The sequence below is a fragment of the Ursus arctos genome, unplaced genomic scaffold, assembly GCF_023065955.2.
Source record: "Ursus arctos isolate Adak ecotype North America unplaced genomic scaffold, UrsArc2.0 scaffold_30, whole genome shotgun sequence".
Taxonomy (NCBI): domain Eukaryota; kingdom Metazoa; phylum Chordata; class Mammalia; order Carnivora; family Ursidae; genus Ursus; species Ursus arctos.
In genome coordinates, this window is record NW_026622986.1 from 6929661 (window position 1) to 6949634 (window position 19974).

A 19974-nucleotide genomic window follows, 5' to 3' on the forward strand; every position below is an offset into this window, starting at 1 on the left:
TATATGAAAATGACATAATGATTTTACATTTAGCCAGTCAGTCTGCAGGAAGCCAAGCTACTGCTAAAAGAAGACGATGAATTAATTAGAGAAGTTTATGAATACTGGATTAAAAAGAGAAAAAACTGTCGGGGGCCATCTCTTATCCCATCAGTAAAACAAGAGAAGCGAGATGGTTCCAGCACAAATGATCCCTATGTGGCTTTTAGAAGACGTACTGAAAAAATGCAGACTCGAAAAGTAAGTGAATTTGGAAAACTTTTTTTGTAATTTTTTTTAATGTAAGAAAAATTATTTATACTTACAAATATCTCTGCATCAGAAGGCTGTGTTTTAATTTGTATTTAAATAGACTTTCTATACGAAAAAGTGAAAAGTATTAATTTAAAATGGATCAGCCTTAGGATTCATTACACAGCTATTAATGATATGTTTTAATGTTAAACTATTTAAAAATCACATATAAAATTGATTTCCTGGTCATCCATATTCCCTTTCAGTGTCTTTAAATTCTAACTAGCCCCTCAAATATATTATGTATTCTTGTATATAAGTAGCCACTAGTTAGAAATGCTATTGACATTAAAAAAGCAACTTCATATTTGCAGAATCGCAAAAATGATGAAGCCTCTTATGAAAAAATGCTTAAACTGCGTCGAGATCTGAGTCGGGCTGTTACTATTCTAGAGATGATAAAAAGAAGAGAAAAGAGTAAAAGGGAGCTATTGCACTTAACACTGGAAATTATGGAAAAGAGGTAAAGTATACTTTAATAGGGTCAGGAAGTATGGTACCATTAGCATTTTGTATATTGAAGTATGGTACCTAAGCAATTAACCCTAGAAATACCTTCCTTTAATAATAAGTAGAGACTATTAAATGTGTGATATGATATACTTTGCATAATTTTACATGTGTTTCTCTCTTTATTTTCTTTAAAAGTGACTGAGTTCAGTAAAATTAAAATATGGCAGGTATAATCTTAGTCTTTTGTCCTTATTTGAGTTGAGTGCAAGGCTGGAAGGGAGAGAATATTTGTCAATTCTAAAGTTTTTAATTTACTCACTAGATGGTACTGATTTTTTTTTTTTTTTTTAACATATACTGGGTTTTTTAACAGAGCAGTATAAAGAAGGGAGGGGGAAAGTCCCATAATCTTAACACTAAACCACTTGGCAAGGTACAGAGTGACAACTTCAAGCCTCACTCCCCTATTTCCTAGTCAGTATCTCCAAAGAAAACCACTATTAAATTTCTCATAATTCATTTCAGGAAAATTAGTTTTATAGCACAAGCAATTCAAATTAGTAGAAAGTTCCTCAGCACCATTTTAGGCATTAATTTCAACATCTCCATCAAATCTTTCACCAAAATTGGTAAGTTAAAATTCAAAACCCTTGTTTTTTTCCCACAGTCATCTATTTATGGTGCAAAGATAAAGCTATAAGCCAAAAACTAAACGGAAGAAACAAAAGGAATTATGTAATCTTTATTTTTAATAAGCATTCAGCAAATTGTGAGAGTTTAATCTTACCTTAAGTCTACTCAGTGTTTATAATCATCTCAGTTAGGTATTAATAGTCCTAAGTGTTTACAGAACTAACTTTAACTTTTGCAGCTTTCTTTTGTATAATTTCAGGTATAATTTGGGTGACTACAATGGAGAGATCGTGTCCGAGGTTATGGCACAGAGACAGCCAATGAAACCTACTTATGCCATCCCCATCATCCCTATTACTAATAGCAGTCAATTTAAACATCAGGAAGCAATGGATGTGAAGGAGTTCAAAGCAAATAAGGTGGTAAACATTTTTGTGATAACAGTAGCTGATAACAGGGGCGCCTGGGTGGCTTAGTCATTAAGCATCTTCCTTTAGCTCAGGTCTTGATCCCAGGGTCCTGGGATCGAGTCCTGTGTCAGGCTCCTTGCTCAGTTCTCCCTCTCACACTCCCCCTGCTTGTGTTCCCTCTCTCGCTGTCTCTCTCTGTGTCAATAAATAAAATCTTAAAAAAAAAAAAAAAGCTGATAACAGAATGGCGTTTTATCGTTAGAATGAAAAAGAAAAATTCATATAAACCCTACCATGAAATATGCTGCAAAGTTAGCTTTTGATTCAAGACTGACCTGTCGAGACAACAGTAGGAATTGTAAAGGGATATACCATATAGATGAACTTCTCATCATTTACTTTTCCTGAAAAGAACCATAATGCCATAAACCACCTAAAACTTGATACAGATATTTAGTATATGTATACAACCATGATACCTGCCGTGATCTTTTTCTCCCCAACAAGTATCATTTTTGCCTCTGACCTTTCTTGCCTCTTGCATCCTTCATACTTCTAGCCTTTGCTGTCACCTGCATACATATTTCTAACATGCACTGTGTTCATCAGCTCAGTCACTTTTGCTTCTGTATTTTATCCTTGTGTTGTGCCTGTTTCATGATTTCATCTCTTGATCACCTAAAACAAAGAGTAGTAAGGATTTGGTAGCTAAACAATAAAGGCTTTCTGGAGTGAATTTGGGCAGTAACACCTCCACATTATAAGTTATCTAAGGTTTGCTTTGTGTGTATGTAAAGTTGTTTGCATTATTATTTTCCCAAAATTGATTTGTTAACTAAAGACTAGATTCCCCCCTTTTTTAATTCTCTCCTAGAATTTTCATAAAAAACTAAGAAAAAGGTACAGGAGCCAATGGTAACTACTAACTGCAGTTACAGGATTTCAGAAGCTGAAGAACTTCTATTCTCTTCTACTTTAACTGAAACAGAATATTTTATGAGATTACGTTTAGGTTGTAGGAACATTCTCCATGTTTCACAGAGACCAACCTGTAAGACTTACAATATAAGATGACAAAACATAAGTGTCTTACATCTCTTCTGAGTATGAATGACTTTTTATAGCTCTCAACTTCTTTTTAAAACTTACCCCAGGGGCGCCTGGATGGCACAGCGGTTAAGCATCTGCCTTCGGCTCAGGGCGTGATCCCGGCGTTCTGGGATCGAGCCCCACATCAGGCTCCTACGCTGGGAGCCTGCTTCTTCCTCTCCCACTCCCCCTGCTTGTGTTCCCTCTCTCGCTGGCTGTCTCTATCTCTGTCGAATAAATAAATAAATAAAATCTTTAAAAAAAAAAAAAACTTACCCCAAACTGCAGGTTTGTCGAACAGGGTTTCTAATGTCTGATTAATATATGACTTTATTGCAGCAAGATAAAGCCGATCTTATCCGACCTAAACGTAAATACGAAAAGAAGCCCAAAGTCTTACCATCGTCTGCTGCTGCTACTCCTCAACAGACGAGTCCTGCTGCACTGCCAGTCTTTAATGCTAAAGATTTAAATCAGTATGACTTTCCCAGCTCAGATGAAGAACCTCTCTCCCAGGTAAAGATACAAATTGCTCTATCAGGAGGAGGAGAAATGGAGGAAGTCACATGTTTTGACTCACTTCATTTATTTTAAAGGTTTTGTCTGGCTCTTCGGAAGCTGAAGAAGAAAATGATCCTGATGGTCCTTTTGCTTTCCGTAGGAAAGCAGGCTGTCAGTACTATGCTGTAAGTTTCAGGTTCTTTTTTTAAATAACTGTTCACCTTTAACTGAGAAAATAAAATAATTTGGATTTTTTTTTTTTTTTCAGCCTCACTTAGACCAAACTGGCAACTGGCCTTGGACTAGTCCTAAAGATGGAGGATTAGGGGATGTACGATATAGATACTGCTTAACTACCCTCACCGTACCCCAAAGGTGTATTGGATTTGCACGAAGACGGGTTGGGCGCGGTGGAAGGTAAGTACTTCTGTATTCCTAGCATAGGGATAGTAGGGACATAGACAGTAGGGTAATCAAACATAGAGCTTAAAGAGAGGGAATCCTTCTAAATAAATAGCTCATTTGTTCCCATTTTCTGTTCTTAACTGATTTTTGACTAAAATACTTAAACTGCAAAAAGTTGTTTCAGAAGTTCTGGGAGATGTTAGGAGAAAGGATTGAATAAGCAAAGAAATGTCATGTAACTAGTACACTAAGTTGTTTAACTCCTCAGTGAATACGCTCCAGGAGGGGCGCCTGGGTAGCCCAGTTGGTTGAGCTCAGGTCATAATGTCTGCGTCGTGAGATTGAACCCTACATCGGACTCCTCACTCAGGGCTCAGTATGGAGTCTGCTTGAGGTACTCTGCCTCTCCCTCTCACTTTGCACCCCCTCACAGGCACGCGCATTCTCTCTCTCTCTCTCAAATAAATAAAATCTTAAAAAAAAAAAAAAAAAAAGGCTCCAGGATCCATGCATGACCTGACCTTGACATCCCAGTTTTTCAGCATCTATTTACTCTTCTTTTGTTTAAACATGATAGAACCCCCTGTACACTCTAGATGCCTTTATGTGAGAATTTGTGTGGGAGGCAGGAGGGAATTACAGAACACATAAAAGTGAAGAAAAAGAAAGATATTCCCATGTAAGTGAAAAAAAAAAAAGACACAACATAATATCAAGGTGCTTTCAGGAAGAAACCTAAGGATGTAATTTTTAGTGAATTATGGCTTATACATGCTTCTTTCATTTTTCAAATCATGCAGTTTTTAATCACTTAAACATTAGTTTAGAATTGTCTGGGCACTGAAATATATTTTATTTAGTGCTTTCCCCCCATCATTATGTTGATATCAATAGTAGTGAAAACTCTGTGTGTTGGTTATATTTTATCCTATACTAGCATTAGTCAGTGTTAATATTTTAAGATGGAATCATTTATAAAGTTTTTATAAACAACGTAAAAATATATCCTCTAGAGTAGTGGATCTCAAATATTTTGTCAATAAGAAATTTTAATGGTATGAACTATTCCAAAGATCGCATACCTTTTACTGCTTTTCTCTTACCTCCCCCACCCCTGAAAAAAAAAAGATAAGAAAAAGAAAAGAATGAAGTTTTTGCTTAATAGAGAACACATATTTTATAAAGTGTTTTGGTGCTTCGTAATGGAAATAGAAGTCTTTGGTTGAAAAGCAGTTTGGAAAGAAAAATAGTCTCATGTTTTATCAGTAACTTCTACTGGTAGACCAACTCACTGAACTGTTAGAAGGCGCTTGCTGATGTATAATGAATAGTGTACCTTATTCTTTAAGGTGGATTACTCTCTTCTTTAATCAGATCATTATAAAGTAAAAGAACTTTTATCAGAAATTGAGAATTTACAAAAAAAATTTGAGAATTTAGCTTATAAGGCCAAATACTGAAATAATCAAATTAAGAGCTTTTAAATATTTAGTATGAGATGGCTTTGGGGAAATTGGGAGGGTCTTTTTTATATAATTTTTGAATAACTATTTTACATATATGTTCCCTGCCTTATTTTTAATAGGGTCTTACTGGACAGAGCTCACTCAGACTATGACAGTATGTTCCGCCATCTGGATTTGGAAATGCTTTCCTCTCCACAACATTCTCCAGTCAATCAGTTTGCCAATACCTCAGAAACAAATACCTCGGACAAATCTTTCTCTAAAGACCTCAGTCAGATACTAGTCAATATCAAATCATGTAGATGGCGGCATTTTAGGCCTCGGACACCATCCCTACATGACAGTGACAATGATGAACTCTCCTGTAGAAAATTATATAGGAGTATAAATCGAGCAGGAACAGCACAACCCGGGACCCAGACAAGCAGTACCTCTACGCAAAGTAAAAGTAGCAGTGGTTCAGCGCATTTTGGTATGTTTATTTGTTATGAAGTACATTTCTATAGAAATGTCCGGTTCATCCATTTTCTGAATATGTGTTTATTATATTCAAGGCTAAAAGTCCTTTTCTCTCAAAATAATGAGAAAAAAGGGACCTAGGTTAAGTATGTATTTGAATTCTGTTTGTACATGTGTTTTCACTTAAACACACCCACATGCAAAGGTGATTAATTACTACTTAATGTATGATAATTGTTTCCTGGATACACTCTGTGAACCCACAATTCACAATTCAGCACTTATATTTTCAAAGAATATGAAAAGAAATTTGCCATTAATCGTTACTATTTTATGCGTGGACACTTCTCTAGTCTTTTATTTAAACTGTTTACAAGTAGACCCGCAAGTCAGTAGATATGCAAAAGCCTTATCTACTGACAGTAATGCAGAAAAATTTATAAGAGAGAAACTAATTTTTCAGGGAATAATACTTAAAGGATTATTTTAATTTTATTGGATTATTATAATTTTGGAAACATTTCCAGATAACATCTACTTTAGCATTATGGCTACATGGTGAAATGTGTCTAAAATAAATGCTGTCTTTAAATATTCCTAAAATTTTAGCTTTCTATTTTAAAGCACAAATCTGTGTTATTTGAGGCATGAAGATTATAGAAATTCAGTGTTCAAATTATGTTGCCACAGATTTTTGTAAAGGTAATTTAAATACAGATTTTGAAGGGACTGTGAAGATATTTATTGTGTTGCCCTAGTTACCTGGTAAGGCTACAGTTAAACCTTCTAATAAATATGAAAATGTGCTGCTTATTCTTAAAGATCTCCAGAAAAGGTTCCATGAACTAATTTACTTTGTGTCTGGAAAACAAGTACTTCTATGATATGGAAGTCTTGAGCTCATAAGAAAAATAATCACATTTCAGAAATCAGCTAGAAGATAATCTAAATTATTCTGAGTCCTAACGGATTAGTACAGTCCTGTTAATTTCAGAGTATATACTATGGAGAGTCCGTTTCTTTCTCTCAGCTATTACAGTATTAAAAATCAAAATAAAGAATTTTTCAATATGAAGGAGGACTTATGTAGTGTGCGAGTGTAGAGATTTTAAAAGTGTGAACTTGTTCCTATGTTTTCCCTGGTATATATTTAAGCTGTATAAATTCCTTGAGACTTCTTGGCATGTTTCATCAATCCCTATCTTCTCACCCCTTAAAGTAGAGAACTTGAGGGGTGCCTGGCAACTCAGTCGGTGGAGCACGACTCCTGATCTCTGGGTTGTGAGTTTGAACCCCATGCTGGGTGTAGAGATAACTTAAAAAAGTAAAATCTTAAAATAAAAAAAAAGAGAGAGAGAGAGAAGTTGAATTGTATAAACTATCCTAAGGATCTTTTAATAATCTTTTTTATGTAAATATAAATCTTTTTTATGTAAATAACCACTATACTTACTACATAAGTAAGCATTGATATTATGAAACTTACTTGATTTGTGTTTGCCAAAGAATATTAAAAAGTGAACATTGAACCAGTAGTATTAGCGAAAGTTTAGCTGAAAAGCAATTTTTAGTAACTGTAATTTTCTTTTTAATCATGTCCTCCCCATATAATGTGATACAATCTTTAAAGAATGGGTTTATCAATTTTTTGTTGCACGTAATTGTTTTCAGTTTTCCCTTAATTTTTACTAGATCTTTTGTGTACTTAGAAAACAGATGCCTACAGATTGCTATTGGGTAATGCTTTATTCTTCACTTCATTTAGGGGTTAAGCATCTCACCTCCATCAGTGTAATTGTAATTTTAAAGATAAATTTTTCCGGGGCGCCTGGGTGGCACAGCGGTTAAGCGTCTGCCTTCGGCTCAGGGCGTGATCCCGGCGTTATGGGATCGAGCCCCACATCAGGCTCCTCTGCTGGGAGCCTGCTTCTTCCTCTCCCACTCCCCCTGCTTGTGTTCCCTCTCTCGCTGGCTGTCTCTGTCTCTGTCGAATAAATAAATAAAATCTTTAAAAAAAAAATAAAGATAAATTTTTCCGTATACCATGGCCCCCAAATACAAGCCTAACTGTGTCATCTGGTACTCAGCCACAGAACCTGATCTAGTCTGATGCCGGAGGAAAAACTGTCTTTTTCTGTGCTTATTGAATGCGATAACATCCATCATGGGAGACTAAGGGAATTTTCAAGGCTCAGTTTTTACTATACTGACTTTAGAACTTAACCACTATATGAGATATGAGTCAGTTGATACATACTTACTTGTCTGCTGCTTAAGCCAAATACTCAGATTTAGTCATTTTTTATTACTCTGTCGTTATTTTAAATATTAATATTTATACATATGCTGTGGCATAGTGATGCCCTCCGGACTGATTTTCCTTTTTCTAAATATCACCTATAAGAGCCTATTTATTCTCATTTTCAAATAGGAAATCCTAAATCAGGATCTCAGGAGCCCATTCTTTTTAGTAAAGGGCATGAGCTTTTTAACACACCAACTTTTGTAGCTTCTGGTGCTCAGAATTTTTTTGCTTGCTTCCCAGTCTTGGCCATTTTGCATAGTTGTGTGGCCAGATGGGCAACCTGGTTAGTCATGTGCTCGAGTGCTTGGTCCTCCTGATAACACACAGCAGAATGACACAACATTGAGGAACTTGGGAAGACTTAAATATATGTGTATTTAGAATTTCTAGGTCTAGATTTTAGTACATATGAATAAATTCTGTATTTTTAATAATCTTGAGTTAATATGTGATTTGGACAGTTTCCAAATACAGTCTACTGGGTTTTTTTTTAAATCTATAAAAGCACCTTTGAAAATTTAGTGTTTGTTCAGTGACTATTCATTTGCATCTGTTTGAGTTTGGGGGATATGATATGTTAGAATTAATACCTTTTTCATAATTAGAAAGAACTCTATAATTCAGAAAGACTGTAAATAGAAAAGTGAATTTTAAATCACCATTATATGTGATTTTCAGGATTTGAATTCCCAGTTCCCACTGAAATTGCCTCAGCATTCTAAGTAATTTTCCTAAGCTCACATATCTGCGGTTTAGTTTCATAAATTAATAGGATATATGTAGCTGGAATGATATGTTCTAAGTTTCCAGATCTGTAGCTTACTTAAATTAGTACGTTTTCCTTCATAAAATTTGTAACATATAGTTTTCAAAGGAACTCTAGATTCGAGCATTGAATATTTTCATGGTTAGCTTTTATATATCTGTAGAACCTTAATCCTTTTCCAAGTGTGTTTCACGATTCAAAATCACATCCTTAGCAGGGTGTGAGGTAGCACCCGTGGTTGTAAAATTAATGGTCCTGTAGTTGTGTGCTGAACTGCAGGATTATCCACAATAAGTGGAGATTGGACCACAAATAATCTCATGTTCAAGTAATTCACGGCCAGATGAATTCAGGTTCGTTCATGTTCGGCCATCTAAGGAAATACACCATATTTTTCTCTTCAGGTTGGATTTCTGGGTGGCTGATAAGTGCTTATGAACCTCAAAACTCATTCAAGCTTAGGTTAGGGGATCATACTTTAATACTCTCTGAAGTCATTTTATTTTATATTTATTTCTCTAACGTTACCTTTTCCTGTATTAAAATAATTTTCTGCCTGTGTAGTGCTCAAATTTCTAATCAAGGGTTATCTTTTAAAATAGGTGTTTGGGTTTTTTGGTTTTGGGTTTTGGGTTTTTTTTTAACTAACATAACGATGTACATCTTGGCAAACTTAAATCTATCTTCTCAAACTGGATTTTCAAATTGTTAATTTGTTTCTAAGTTCCTGTCACCCTCACCTACTCCCACTTCTTTGACCATTTCCTTTGGTCTGCTCTGGCTGCAGGAATGTGACTTAGAGGGCACCCGCCTGAACTATTCCAGGTGTTGGGGAGCCGTACAGTAGTTTCCTGTCCAAGTGGACTGGTAACATGTTAGATTATTTCATCTAAATTTCTGCTCCAGAGAGCTGTTAGCAACTACCAAAACCACAGTAGTTTCTGACCTTAGTCTAGACACTTTAGGGAGGGGATCAGGTTTTCTCGATCAGGTTATTCTAGAGTTGGGAATCTTGTTTAAAAGCTTGTCCCCTGGGGCGCCTGGGTAGCGCAGTCGTTAAGCATCTGCCTTCGGCTCAGGGCGTGATCCCGGCGTTCCGGGATCGAGTCCCACATCGGGCTCCTCGGCTGGGAGCCTGCTTCTTCCTCTCCCTCTCCCCTGCTCTGTTCCCTCTCTCGCTGGCTGTCTCTGTCACATAAATAAAAATAAAAATAAACAAAAATAAAAAATAAAAGCTTGTCCCTATATGAACAAAAGCTGCCTCCTTAAATTGAAATTTGTAGGTTCCTCTTTTGCCCTTAGAAGCATGAATAAGTTTTTAGTCATGGCCCTCACATGACTTCTCCCAAACCTAGACTCCTGTCAGGAGCTGTATATATGAGGGTGGTTTTTTTTTTTTTAAAGCACTTGATTCGTACTGTTGGGTACATTGAAAGTTTAATTATTTCTTGTAAATAATATTAAATCTAAAACAAACTTTTGTCTATTTCTTTTTATATTTAAAATTTCAATGGTTTGGGGGTGGGTTTTTCCCCTTCCACTACTAACTATCTTTGTGACCTCAGATGAAAGTTTCTTCATCTTTAGTGTGAAGTTGTAGGAGGAAATCACCAAGGATGCCTCCTGATCTAAAAATTTGGGGTTCTGTGAAATGCTTCTTATTCTAGGTTTGGTCATCTGTCCATGAAACCATCCTGTCCATCTTTATGTTAATTGCAAACTTGACCACCAAACCCGGTCTGGAGGTAGACCTAGAACCGTAACACTTTCTACCTTGATAGAGACTAGGGAAATACGGTCATTTTTATTCATTTCCGCTTAGCAGTTGATTAGCCTTTAATTATAATGCCGTCTGAAATCCTCTCGGTTTTCTGTATGACAGCGTAAAACCAGTTCAGATCGTATTTGTCCAAATTTACACCTTACCTTTGTCCAGGCTTTCCTGCTTATTCATACAGCCTTTTGGATTGGAAATGTATTTCTCAGAAAAAAAATATAAAATCCTTGCATCACTTGGCTGAAAATATAAAATCCTTGCATCACCTAACTTAATCTAAGTATGTTGGATAAACATAACTGAGCCCCAAAAGGTTCAGGTACTTGCCCAGATATACTCGACTAGTTATGGTAGAGCTGAGAGCTAAAAAGAAAAAAAAAAAAAAAAATCAAGATCTCCTGGCCCCTACACCCATGGTTTTTATTACCATCATTTTCAGCTTATATGTTGCTTGGCATATGCATTTCTTCTAGATCAAGTATGAAAAATGTCTGCGGATAATTTCATTAACTAGACTCCAAAAGTGTAGAAATATTTCTAAGCAATAGATTGACAGTAGTGATCTAAAATCATGATGAGTATTAGTTGCATTTTCATTTCTAAATCTTGTATTAGGAAGAAGTTAACAGTTGTTTAAAAGTGAAATTCACAAGACCCTCAGAGACCAAGGATTAAAATGTTGACTTAAGGAGAAAATGTTTGGAACTTTTTTCCAAGTCAATTTCTAATTTATTATTGCTTAATTTTTTATTAAAGCATACACAAACACAAGCAAAGTTCTATAATAATATTTTCATTCATAAAAATGGAGTTTTTTGTATTAGGTCTCCAGGGAATGCTAAATTATTGTTTTCGTAGATATGTAATAACCTGACCTTATAGAAATAAATGATCCTTTTTTTAAAAAAAATTTACTGAGTATTCCCTGCTAGGAAATTCAAGACTTTTAGGCAACTCACTCAAACTTCAGAAGTTAAAGTGTAAATCTCAAAAACTAGATACTAGCAAAACTATTTAATAAATTAAGGATCTTTAGGTTTAAAAAGTTGCTTTTTATGGATTTTTCAAAACATAGATAAATGTTACATTAATTAAATTATAAACAATCTTTCAGGGCAGCATTAATTTTTGTGATCTTGAAGTTTTGATTCAACACATTTCTATCATATGGAAATGGCCATTTTGACACAAAGTTACTTTATGGCAATATTTAGAAGTTATCCTGTTGTCAATAAAAGTCTCTTCCCTGTAGTATTCAGATCTGAAAAGTACAGCGTAGTAGGAAAAGAAACGCCTCAAAGGACAGATATCAATTAAAGTTTTTACAACAAGAAATTATGTTTTAGCTCTTGTAGACCAAGAACTTAGTTCAAGTGTAAAGCCTGTGTAGACACTTAATTTCTGGGGTTTTCCTAAATATTATTTCAGAATTTTCTGATCCATTCAAAATATGGTAGAATTTCTACCTAAACATTTTGTAGTGGTACTAAGGAAAGCTGTATCCTGGAAGATAAAGATTCTTTGCGTTACGAGTGAAAATTAGAAAACTTGATGAAGTGCTAATCTCTTCAACTAAATTATTAAAATGCAGTTAAAAACAAGTTAGGTGACAGTGTTTTGAAAACATTAAACTTTAGATTGAGGAAATTTGCATTGCATGACTTATAGATTCCCTGGTATTCAGGGATGCATGATAAACTTTTTTGTGTTTTGAAATAATTCTTACCCACACACCACGGGTTTCTTAAAGAAGCCTTTAACGTCAGATGTTGTGATTGTATGTGCCCTTTTTTTTTTTCCTTTTTTTAATTGGCAAAAATAAGAAAAAGAAAAGAAAAAGGTTTCCTTTTTAAAAACTGCACACACTTTTTTGGGGGGTAATAAATGAACATTTTTTTGTTTGTTTTTTTTAGAACTGAGCTCTCCATAGACAAACATAAGTAGCATAACACAGTGTCTTTCCTCAGACATCATTCTGTACAGTAAATCAACATAAACAACTCCGTTCTTATTGACTGGATTTTTTCCAGGTGGGTTAATTGGGTGGGGAAAATTAATTAACCTTAACATTTGGAGCCTCTTTTCTTCCTGTTAAAGGATGAGTTCTTTAAAAAAAAATAAAGGTAATAAACCAACAACCTTATAGTCCATATAGAGGGAATGTTTGTAATGGCTTAAATTAGAAAAAATGTCAAACAATTAGTATTGATACACAGAACCGTTAGGGATCATCTGAATGCATTGGGACAGTAATATAAGTAAACGAGAAACCGAATGGTAATTATCAGACTTCTTCTCAAGCTCAGTGCAAAGTTGAATTCCAAAAATGTGGATTTAAAAAGCTGGATTACCTTTTTACACTGTCTAGCACAAGTGTCACAGCTTACAAAAATAATGGTTCTGAAACTTGAGAAGTGAGTTCTCTTTCCTATGTTGTTATAACGCGGGAAGTTTATAATTTCGTGTTGATTTAAACCGAAGCCACTCCTGTTAAACGTGGTTGTAAAAATGCAGAACTTTGCCTACGGAAGTGATCTTTAGCAGCATCGTGAGCCTTTGTCAGATGCTTTAATTTTGCACAAGATTCCGTTTACTGCTAAAACTTGTCTTGGTACTGTAAGATGTGGGTGCTGTCTGTGCATCTTAATAAAGTGTTTCCTTGTTCTATGTTCAGCATTTACAGCCGAACAATACCAGCAACATCAACAGCAACTGGCACTAATGCAGAAACAGCAGCTTGCACAAATTCAGCAACAGCAAGCAAATAGTAATTCCTCCACCACCACTGCACAGGTGAGGGATTTGTCTGTCTTATGATTATCCCTCATTGTTTCCCACCAGAGTTCATCTCTAATTACCAACTGTTGTCATAGAACCTTGCATCTAACCAGCAGAAAAGTGGCTTTCGCCTGAACCTACATCATAGCCATTCTATACAGGGTTTAGAAAGAGCATTACAGGTGAGTATGGAAGCTGTTGCCTCTGCTCCCTATTTTAAAAAGTAAAACTAAAAAGCATAGTTAAATGAGATCAAGACACTGTCTTCCAAGTCTGTCCTATAGTCTGTGAATTTACCTCTTTAAAGTATAATCTCACCCAGCTCATTATCTTGGGTATTTTAATAATTATTAAAATTTATTTAAGGTTATACTAAACCTCTTTTACTATTTAAAAAAACCGCTTTTAAACCTTAAGCATGATGAATGTTTGCCGTTTAAATACTTGTAAGGCTTAAAGGCTGACATTTGAATCTCAGCATCTTAGAGGAAACATTCATTTAAAAAAACTCAAGGAGCCTCAATTTCTAGGCCAGGTTATGATATGATATTTTGTTACCTCTGTTCTAAAGGGATAGTTATCTTACTGTCCCAAAGGGGCCTTTTTTTATATGTGTATATATGTGTAAGTTAGGTGACAGAAACTTAAATACTTATTTTTCATTATATGTATTTGCAGATCACTGAAATGTTTTTTTACTAGCATATTTCTTGTCTGACACTCTGTCGGAGGTTTACTGTCTCCACATTACAGGTTTCTTTTCGTAATTAACGTGTCCATATTACATATTATCACGTATGAAGATCAAACTTCATGGTCCCTGCGTTCTTAGATCGCTTGAGCATTTTTCAAACTTATGACTGTCAAACGAGATGAAGATATCTCAGTGGCTTGCCGCTCTGGCGTAGACTCAGGCTGATTGTGGTATACCTGTGTAGCTTTAATGATAATTCGAGACCAAGCGATGCTGATTAGATTCGTTTTGTAACTTTAGGGTTTTGTTTCCAAGACTTTGGATTCTGCTAGTGCTCAATTTGCTGCTTCTGCTTTGGTGACATCAGAACAACTGATGGGATTCAAGATGAAGGATGATGTGGTGCTTGGAATTGGGGTGAATGGCGTCCTTCCAGCCTCAGGTAAAGATAAAGACATTTAGGGGCACCTGGGTGGCTCAGCCGGTGGAGCGTCCGACTCTTGATTTCAGCTGAGGTCATGATTCAGGGTCCTGGGATTGAGCCCCATGTTGGGCTCCATGCTGAGCACGGAGCGCCCTTGAGATTCTGTCTCTCCCTCTCCCCTCCAACCCCCACATGCATGCTCGCACACACTCTCTCTCTCTCTCAAATAAATAAATAAATCTTTTAAAAAGGAAAGGATAAAGACATCTAAGTTGTTCTGATGTTTGTAACATATATCTATAATGAACAGCCAAGTTGTGCGTTGTTTTGATGCTTCTTTCTTTTTCTCTAGGAGTATACAAGGGCTTACACCTCAGTAGTACTACACCAACAGCACTTGTACACACGAGTCCATCAGCGGCAGGTTCGACTTTGTTACAGCCTTCAAACGTGACACAGACTTCAAGTTCCCACAGTGCACTGAGTCATCAAGTAACTGCTGCCAATTCTGCAACAACTCAGGTTCTGATTGGGAACAACATTCGATTAACTGTCCCTTCATCAGTTGCCACTGTAAACTCTATTGCCCCCATAAATGCACGACATATACCTAGGACTTTAAGTGCTGTTCCATCGTCTGCCTTAAAGCTGGCTGCCGCAGCAAACTGTCAAGTCTCCAAGGTTCCATCTTCATCCTCTGTAGATTCAGTTCCAAGGTCAGTAGTTATTTGAAGCGTGACATGTTTGAAAAATATGAGCTCTAACTTATATCTTGTGGCAGTACTAATCATTTGTGTTTTCTGTTCTTTTCCTTATATACATTAAAAATGGCTAGATGAGAATTCCTTATTTATTCAAGAACTAAACAGATAAATGTTATAATTCAGTATTGAGAATTTGAATTAAATGATATACTGAATATCACATATGTGCTTTGAACGTCACTTTCTTAGTATAATAATAGCTTACAGTGCTCTCATTTTCCACCTTTGGGTGGAGGGAGTTCTCTTTAGAATGTTTCTTTTGTTTTCTTCCATAGCTTCTCATGTAAACAATTGATATAACCCACCCCTGGCTTATGCTAAGCTGCTCTTAATAATGTAAAGGCTTACATTATTAATGCCAGGTCAACTTTTACTCAAGTATTTTTTATCCTAATTTGTCTTGTTGGGTTTCAGTAGATGGTTTAGAATGTTGGCTCAGGCTCTCCTGTTTTAACTATTAATGGCAATTAGAATCCTGCTATTTACAAAGTACTATGGGGGGAACAAAAAGAGAAAGACAAGGGGTTTTCAGTTTAGTTAGAAGACAAGCATAAAAGTATAAAAATTAAGTAATGTTAACTGAATAATAGGTGAAAATCATTCCTGTATTACAAAGCATCATATCCTTGTCAAATTAATTGTGTAGATTATAGCTATAATTTCCAAAATAAGGAGAAATCTTTTCACACCAGCGGTATTCTGGGAAAGTTCTACAAAATAAGATCAGATTTGATCTTGGTTGGGCAGAAAGGAGAAAGAGAGAGTTGGAGAAACACAAATGTGTTCAGAGGCTAACGACTAAACTAGTTTGTCTAGAGGTTTGGGAAGGTTAGTAGTTGAAGTTGGAATGGTAGGAGGAGGGCAGACTTTGGAACACCTTGGATGCCAAGCTGATAGGCAGACTTCCTCAGCTGGGAGTGGCCCAGGAAGGAGGAGCAGCAGGCTTTGCAGCAACGGACTGTAGCCTTAAGTTTCCAAACCCCTGCATCCCTGCCTGCTTCTCAGCTTCAGTAATAGTCCTCATCTGCTCCATTCAGATCAGCATTCGGGGTCTAGTCGTAACCAGTCAATCAATTACAGTTCTTACTTAAATATATAATACCTAGTTTTCATTGCTATAGAATTATGTAACCACGGAGCACTCGCAGTGTATGGTAAACTTTTATATCACTTATTTTAGTCCCTTTGTTTTAAGGATGAGGGAGAGGAGATCCAGAGAAGCTGATGGATTTCTGCAAGCACACTCGGCAGTGTAGGTGCTAGGATCCCAGGGACCCTGGGCTTCTGATGACCAGCTCAGGAGCCGTCCTGCTCAACTGCACATACACAGTCCTGACGTGAATGAACCTCAGTCACATCTGTTCCTTTTTCAAAATTTTCATGAAAGGTTTAAAAGAAGAGGAAAGTGAAACTTGGGAATTCTTTATGTTTTTAACAGCTGGGTTGCTTGGCTGCTACTACAGTTTTGTTGGTCATATCGTTGGCCATGGAATTTACGGTGGACAGAAGCCTGACTTCCGGTCATGTATTCCTCATACTAAACTGTAAAGGTCCATATTCCTCTACTTGTGTCTTATGCCCAAAGAGAGTCACATTTCTTCCTACTATTAAAAATACTTCATTTTTTCATTGGGAAGATAGTCTTGATTTGTTAAATTTGTATTTTCTTAAATTTGTTGCGGATAAGTAATTGAACTGAACTCTATTTCAACAGGGAAAATCATGAATCAGAAAAGCCAGCATTAAACAACATAGCAGACAATACAGTGGCGATGGAGGTGACGTAGCTTCCTCCGGAGCGGAGCTGCAGCCTGGGGACTCGATTAGGTGCTATGCATCAGTAGCATTTTGAACGCAAGGGATGATGGAATGCAGCACATGCGTTTCTGTGGCAGCTGTGGGGACTTGACAGCAATGCTCATCTCTCATGCTTCAATTTTTCTTTTCTTATTGTTAATAGGAAAAAATCAACATCTGTAAATTAAGAATACAGCAATTATCTGTACAGTACTGCATATTTGTAATACCCTTGTATATATGTTACTTGAATACAGAAATGTTCATTTGTGATGCTTTGCACTTGGGGGTGGGGGGTGGGAGGGAAATAAATTGCAACAAAGAGTGTGAGATGTGAGATTGTATAGAGATGAAGTGTCATCACATCATGTGCATGGTGCGGAACCTGCTGTTTTATCTATTTATTGTGCCGTGTTTACAGTTTTTTGTACACTGTACCTTCATTGGTTCCTGTGCTGTAGTAAATGTGTTAGGTAGCTGTGGACTCCTTGGTATTTTGTAAATGGTATAACATAACTTGGTTCCCCTCTGGGTCCCTGAGTTTTCTGTGTATCATGTGAAAAAAATGGTGACATACATACAGAATTTTACAAAAAAAAAAAAAAAGGCATCAGTTTTTAAAAAATGGGGAATGTACTGTTAAATGGGGATCTTCCTGGTCTACTATCATTAGGACAAGTAACAAGCTAAAAATGAAGTCTCTTGAATCTTCCCATCCCCACCTGCCCACAGAGCTGTGGGTAGTTTCTGGTACTTAAAGCACTAATGTTATGTTGCTGCTCTGCAAACGGCCCAGTAGTCCCATTTCCTTCCACGCCAAAAAGTGTTAAATCAAGTATGCAAATGGAGTCCTTACAACTGGAGTTTATGTTGTCTTGCCCTTTTTTTAGCACAAAAAAATTGTACTTTTTTATTGTCGAATTGTTTAAAAGACTTCATTCTTTACTTGTTCTTACAAAAAGGATATAAGGGAGAAGAATGCAGTAATTGCTGTACGTGTATCATCATTCCAGTTTCTAAAAACAGCCAGCCAGCTTTTTTCCTTTTAAGATTCTCCAGAAGGCTGCAAGGCCAGAACCACAAATATCGGGTGCCTTCCTTTGGAAATATTTGACCTCTCTTCTGTGAAGAGAATGGTACTTAACAGACTACTACTAGTGCTTTGTCAGTACCGAAGTCTGAATGCCCAGTCCAATGGCATACATTATCCTTAAGGTTTTTAATCCCACCTGGAAAAATTGTGATCGAATTCTCACAAAATAAACCCAGGGCATTACATGTTGACAAACTAATGTGTAGTGGTTTTGCTTTTATTTCCAACCCAAGAGCTTCTGTGTGACTTTAATTAAAATCACTCAGTAAAGGGGGGGACATGGGAATGGGAGTGAGGACTTTAAGTTCATTTTTTTCAACGATTATTATTGAATGATTACTATGCTTAGATCCTAGAACAGTGAAAAAAAAAGCCCTGCCCTCATGGAGTTTGTAATCTCATTGAGTAATAAAATAAGGTTTAAATTGTATTATGAAAAGTATTAGGGGAAAAAATGCAAGAATGGGGAGAAGCTGTGCTAGGGTGGGGTGGAGGTTTCAGTTCCGAGCAGGGTGGGCAAGGAAGGGCTCACAGACGTGGTTACATTTGATCAGAGATTTGAAGCTGGGGGGAGAGTGTGCCAGGCAGGGAGGTCAAGTACAAAGATCCCGGGGTGGGCGTGTGCCTGGCTTGCTAAAGGAACAGCACTGTGGCTGTGCAGAGGGAAAGAGGAGACTAGGGTGGGTTGAGGAGTAACGGGAAGTCTGCTCATGGAGGGCCTAGTAGGTAGTTTTAAGAACTTTGGCTTTTCCTCTGGGAACGGTGTTTGAAGCAGAGAAGTGATGTGATCTGAACAGGTGCATCTGACTTTGGTGTTAGGATTGACAACGGGGGAGCCCAGCGAGGAAGCAAAGCCAAGCGAGACGACAGTGACAGGGATGGTAGGGCTACCGTAGTGGGCCCGTGGGCCGTCTAAGCAACAGAAATCGGTAAGAGGCCAACAGGGAGTTCCAGGCAGGGCTCTACTGGGGCTTGTGCTCAGGCACAAAGGAAAGAATCCTCAGGCTGACTCCGCAAGGAGAGATCATGGCAGGTAAAGAGTGATGTCTCCGCATGTAGAGGCAGGGATTGATAACACCTGTGCATCTAAAGGTCATGCTGCTTCATGCGTCACGCATCTAATTAACATGTTAAATCTCTACCCCCGGGCATGGTTTTTAGTATTATAATGAGAGGAAAGTTGGTGAAATGTCAGCACTGGGGTCCGTCTTGGTGCAGGCTGGTTTGGTCTGATGTTGCCTGTCTTCGTAGTAAGCGGCCTCCTTTCAGTAAGCATCCTCCCTCCACATTCCTGCAAAATAGTCTACTCAAGAGACAGAGTTGCTTTATTTTGTTTTCTGTTTTCCTTGTAGAGGCAGCCTAGGGTTGCTGGGTTTCACGGTCAGCTTGAGGGGACCCAAGTCCAGTCCCTGCTCTGTGTCAGTAGTGAGAAGCAGTTGGATTCTCTTCATATTTTGAAGGTCAGCCCAGTCAATTTTGTTCACTGGATAGATGTGAGGTACATGAGAGAATGAAGATTTAAGGATGACTCCCAAGTTTTAAGCCTGAGCTACTGGCCACAGTTGGAGAGCACTGTGGAAGGAGTGGGTTTGGGGGAAGCTCAGTTTGGGGCTGTTAGATATCTCCATTAGACATCCAAATAGAGTTGTTAAGCAAGCAGTTGCATATGAAATCTGGAATTTGGAGAAGTCTGGGCTGGAGATCAAACCCTGAGAGTTCTCTCCCTAGATGAAGTTTAAAGCCATGAATCGGTGAGATCACCAAGAAAGTGGGATTAAATCTTGGTGTAACAAATACAGCTATTACTGATTGTGGGGTTTAGAGTTATTCTTACCTTTAAGAGACTTCCCTGTCTCAAAGAGATAG

At 37.1% G+C, this 19974-nt stretch overlaps 1 protein-coding gene across 4 annotated transcripts in view; it reads left to right on the forward strand.

The window, feature by feature from the left end:
- EPC1 (enhancer of polycomb homolog 1) overlaps positions 1–18303 on the forward strand; it is a 93508-nt gene extending 75205 nt beyond the window's left edge. For 2 of the 4 annotated variants that reach the window (XM_026483477.4, XM_026483475.4), the window contains exons 4-15: positions 34–240; positions 609–757; positions 1640–1799; positions 3219–3395; positions 3476–3565; positions 3649–3797; positions 5371–5723; positions 13233–13351; positions 13432–13518; positions 14331–14472; positions 14807–15170; positions 16933–18303. In XM_026483477.4, coding sequence (XP_026339262.1) covers positions 34–240; positions 609–757; positions 1640–1799; positions 3219–3395; positions 3476–3565; positions 3649–3797; positions 5371–5723; positions 13233–13351; positions 13432–13518; positions 14331–14472; positions 14807–15170; positions 16933–17005 — 2070 coding nt within the window. In that variant the 3' untranslated portion in view covers positions 17006–18303. The remainder of the gene's footprint in view (positions 1–33; positions 241–608; positions 758–1639; positions 1800–3218; positions 3396–3475; positions 3566–3648; positions 3798–5370; positions 5724–13232; positions 13352–13431; positions 13519–14330; positions 14473–14806; positions 15171–16932) is intronic. The other 2 variants (XM_048219354.2, XM_026483476.4) reach the window with 1 other exon arrangement.
- The last annotated feature ends 1671 nt before the right edge of the window (positions 18304–19974 follow it).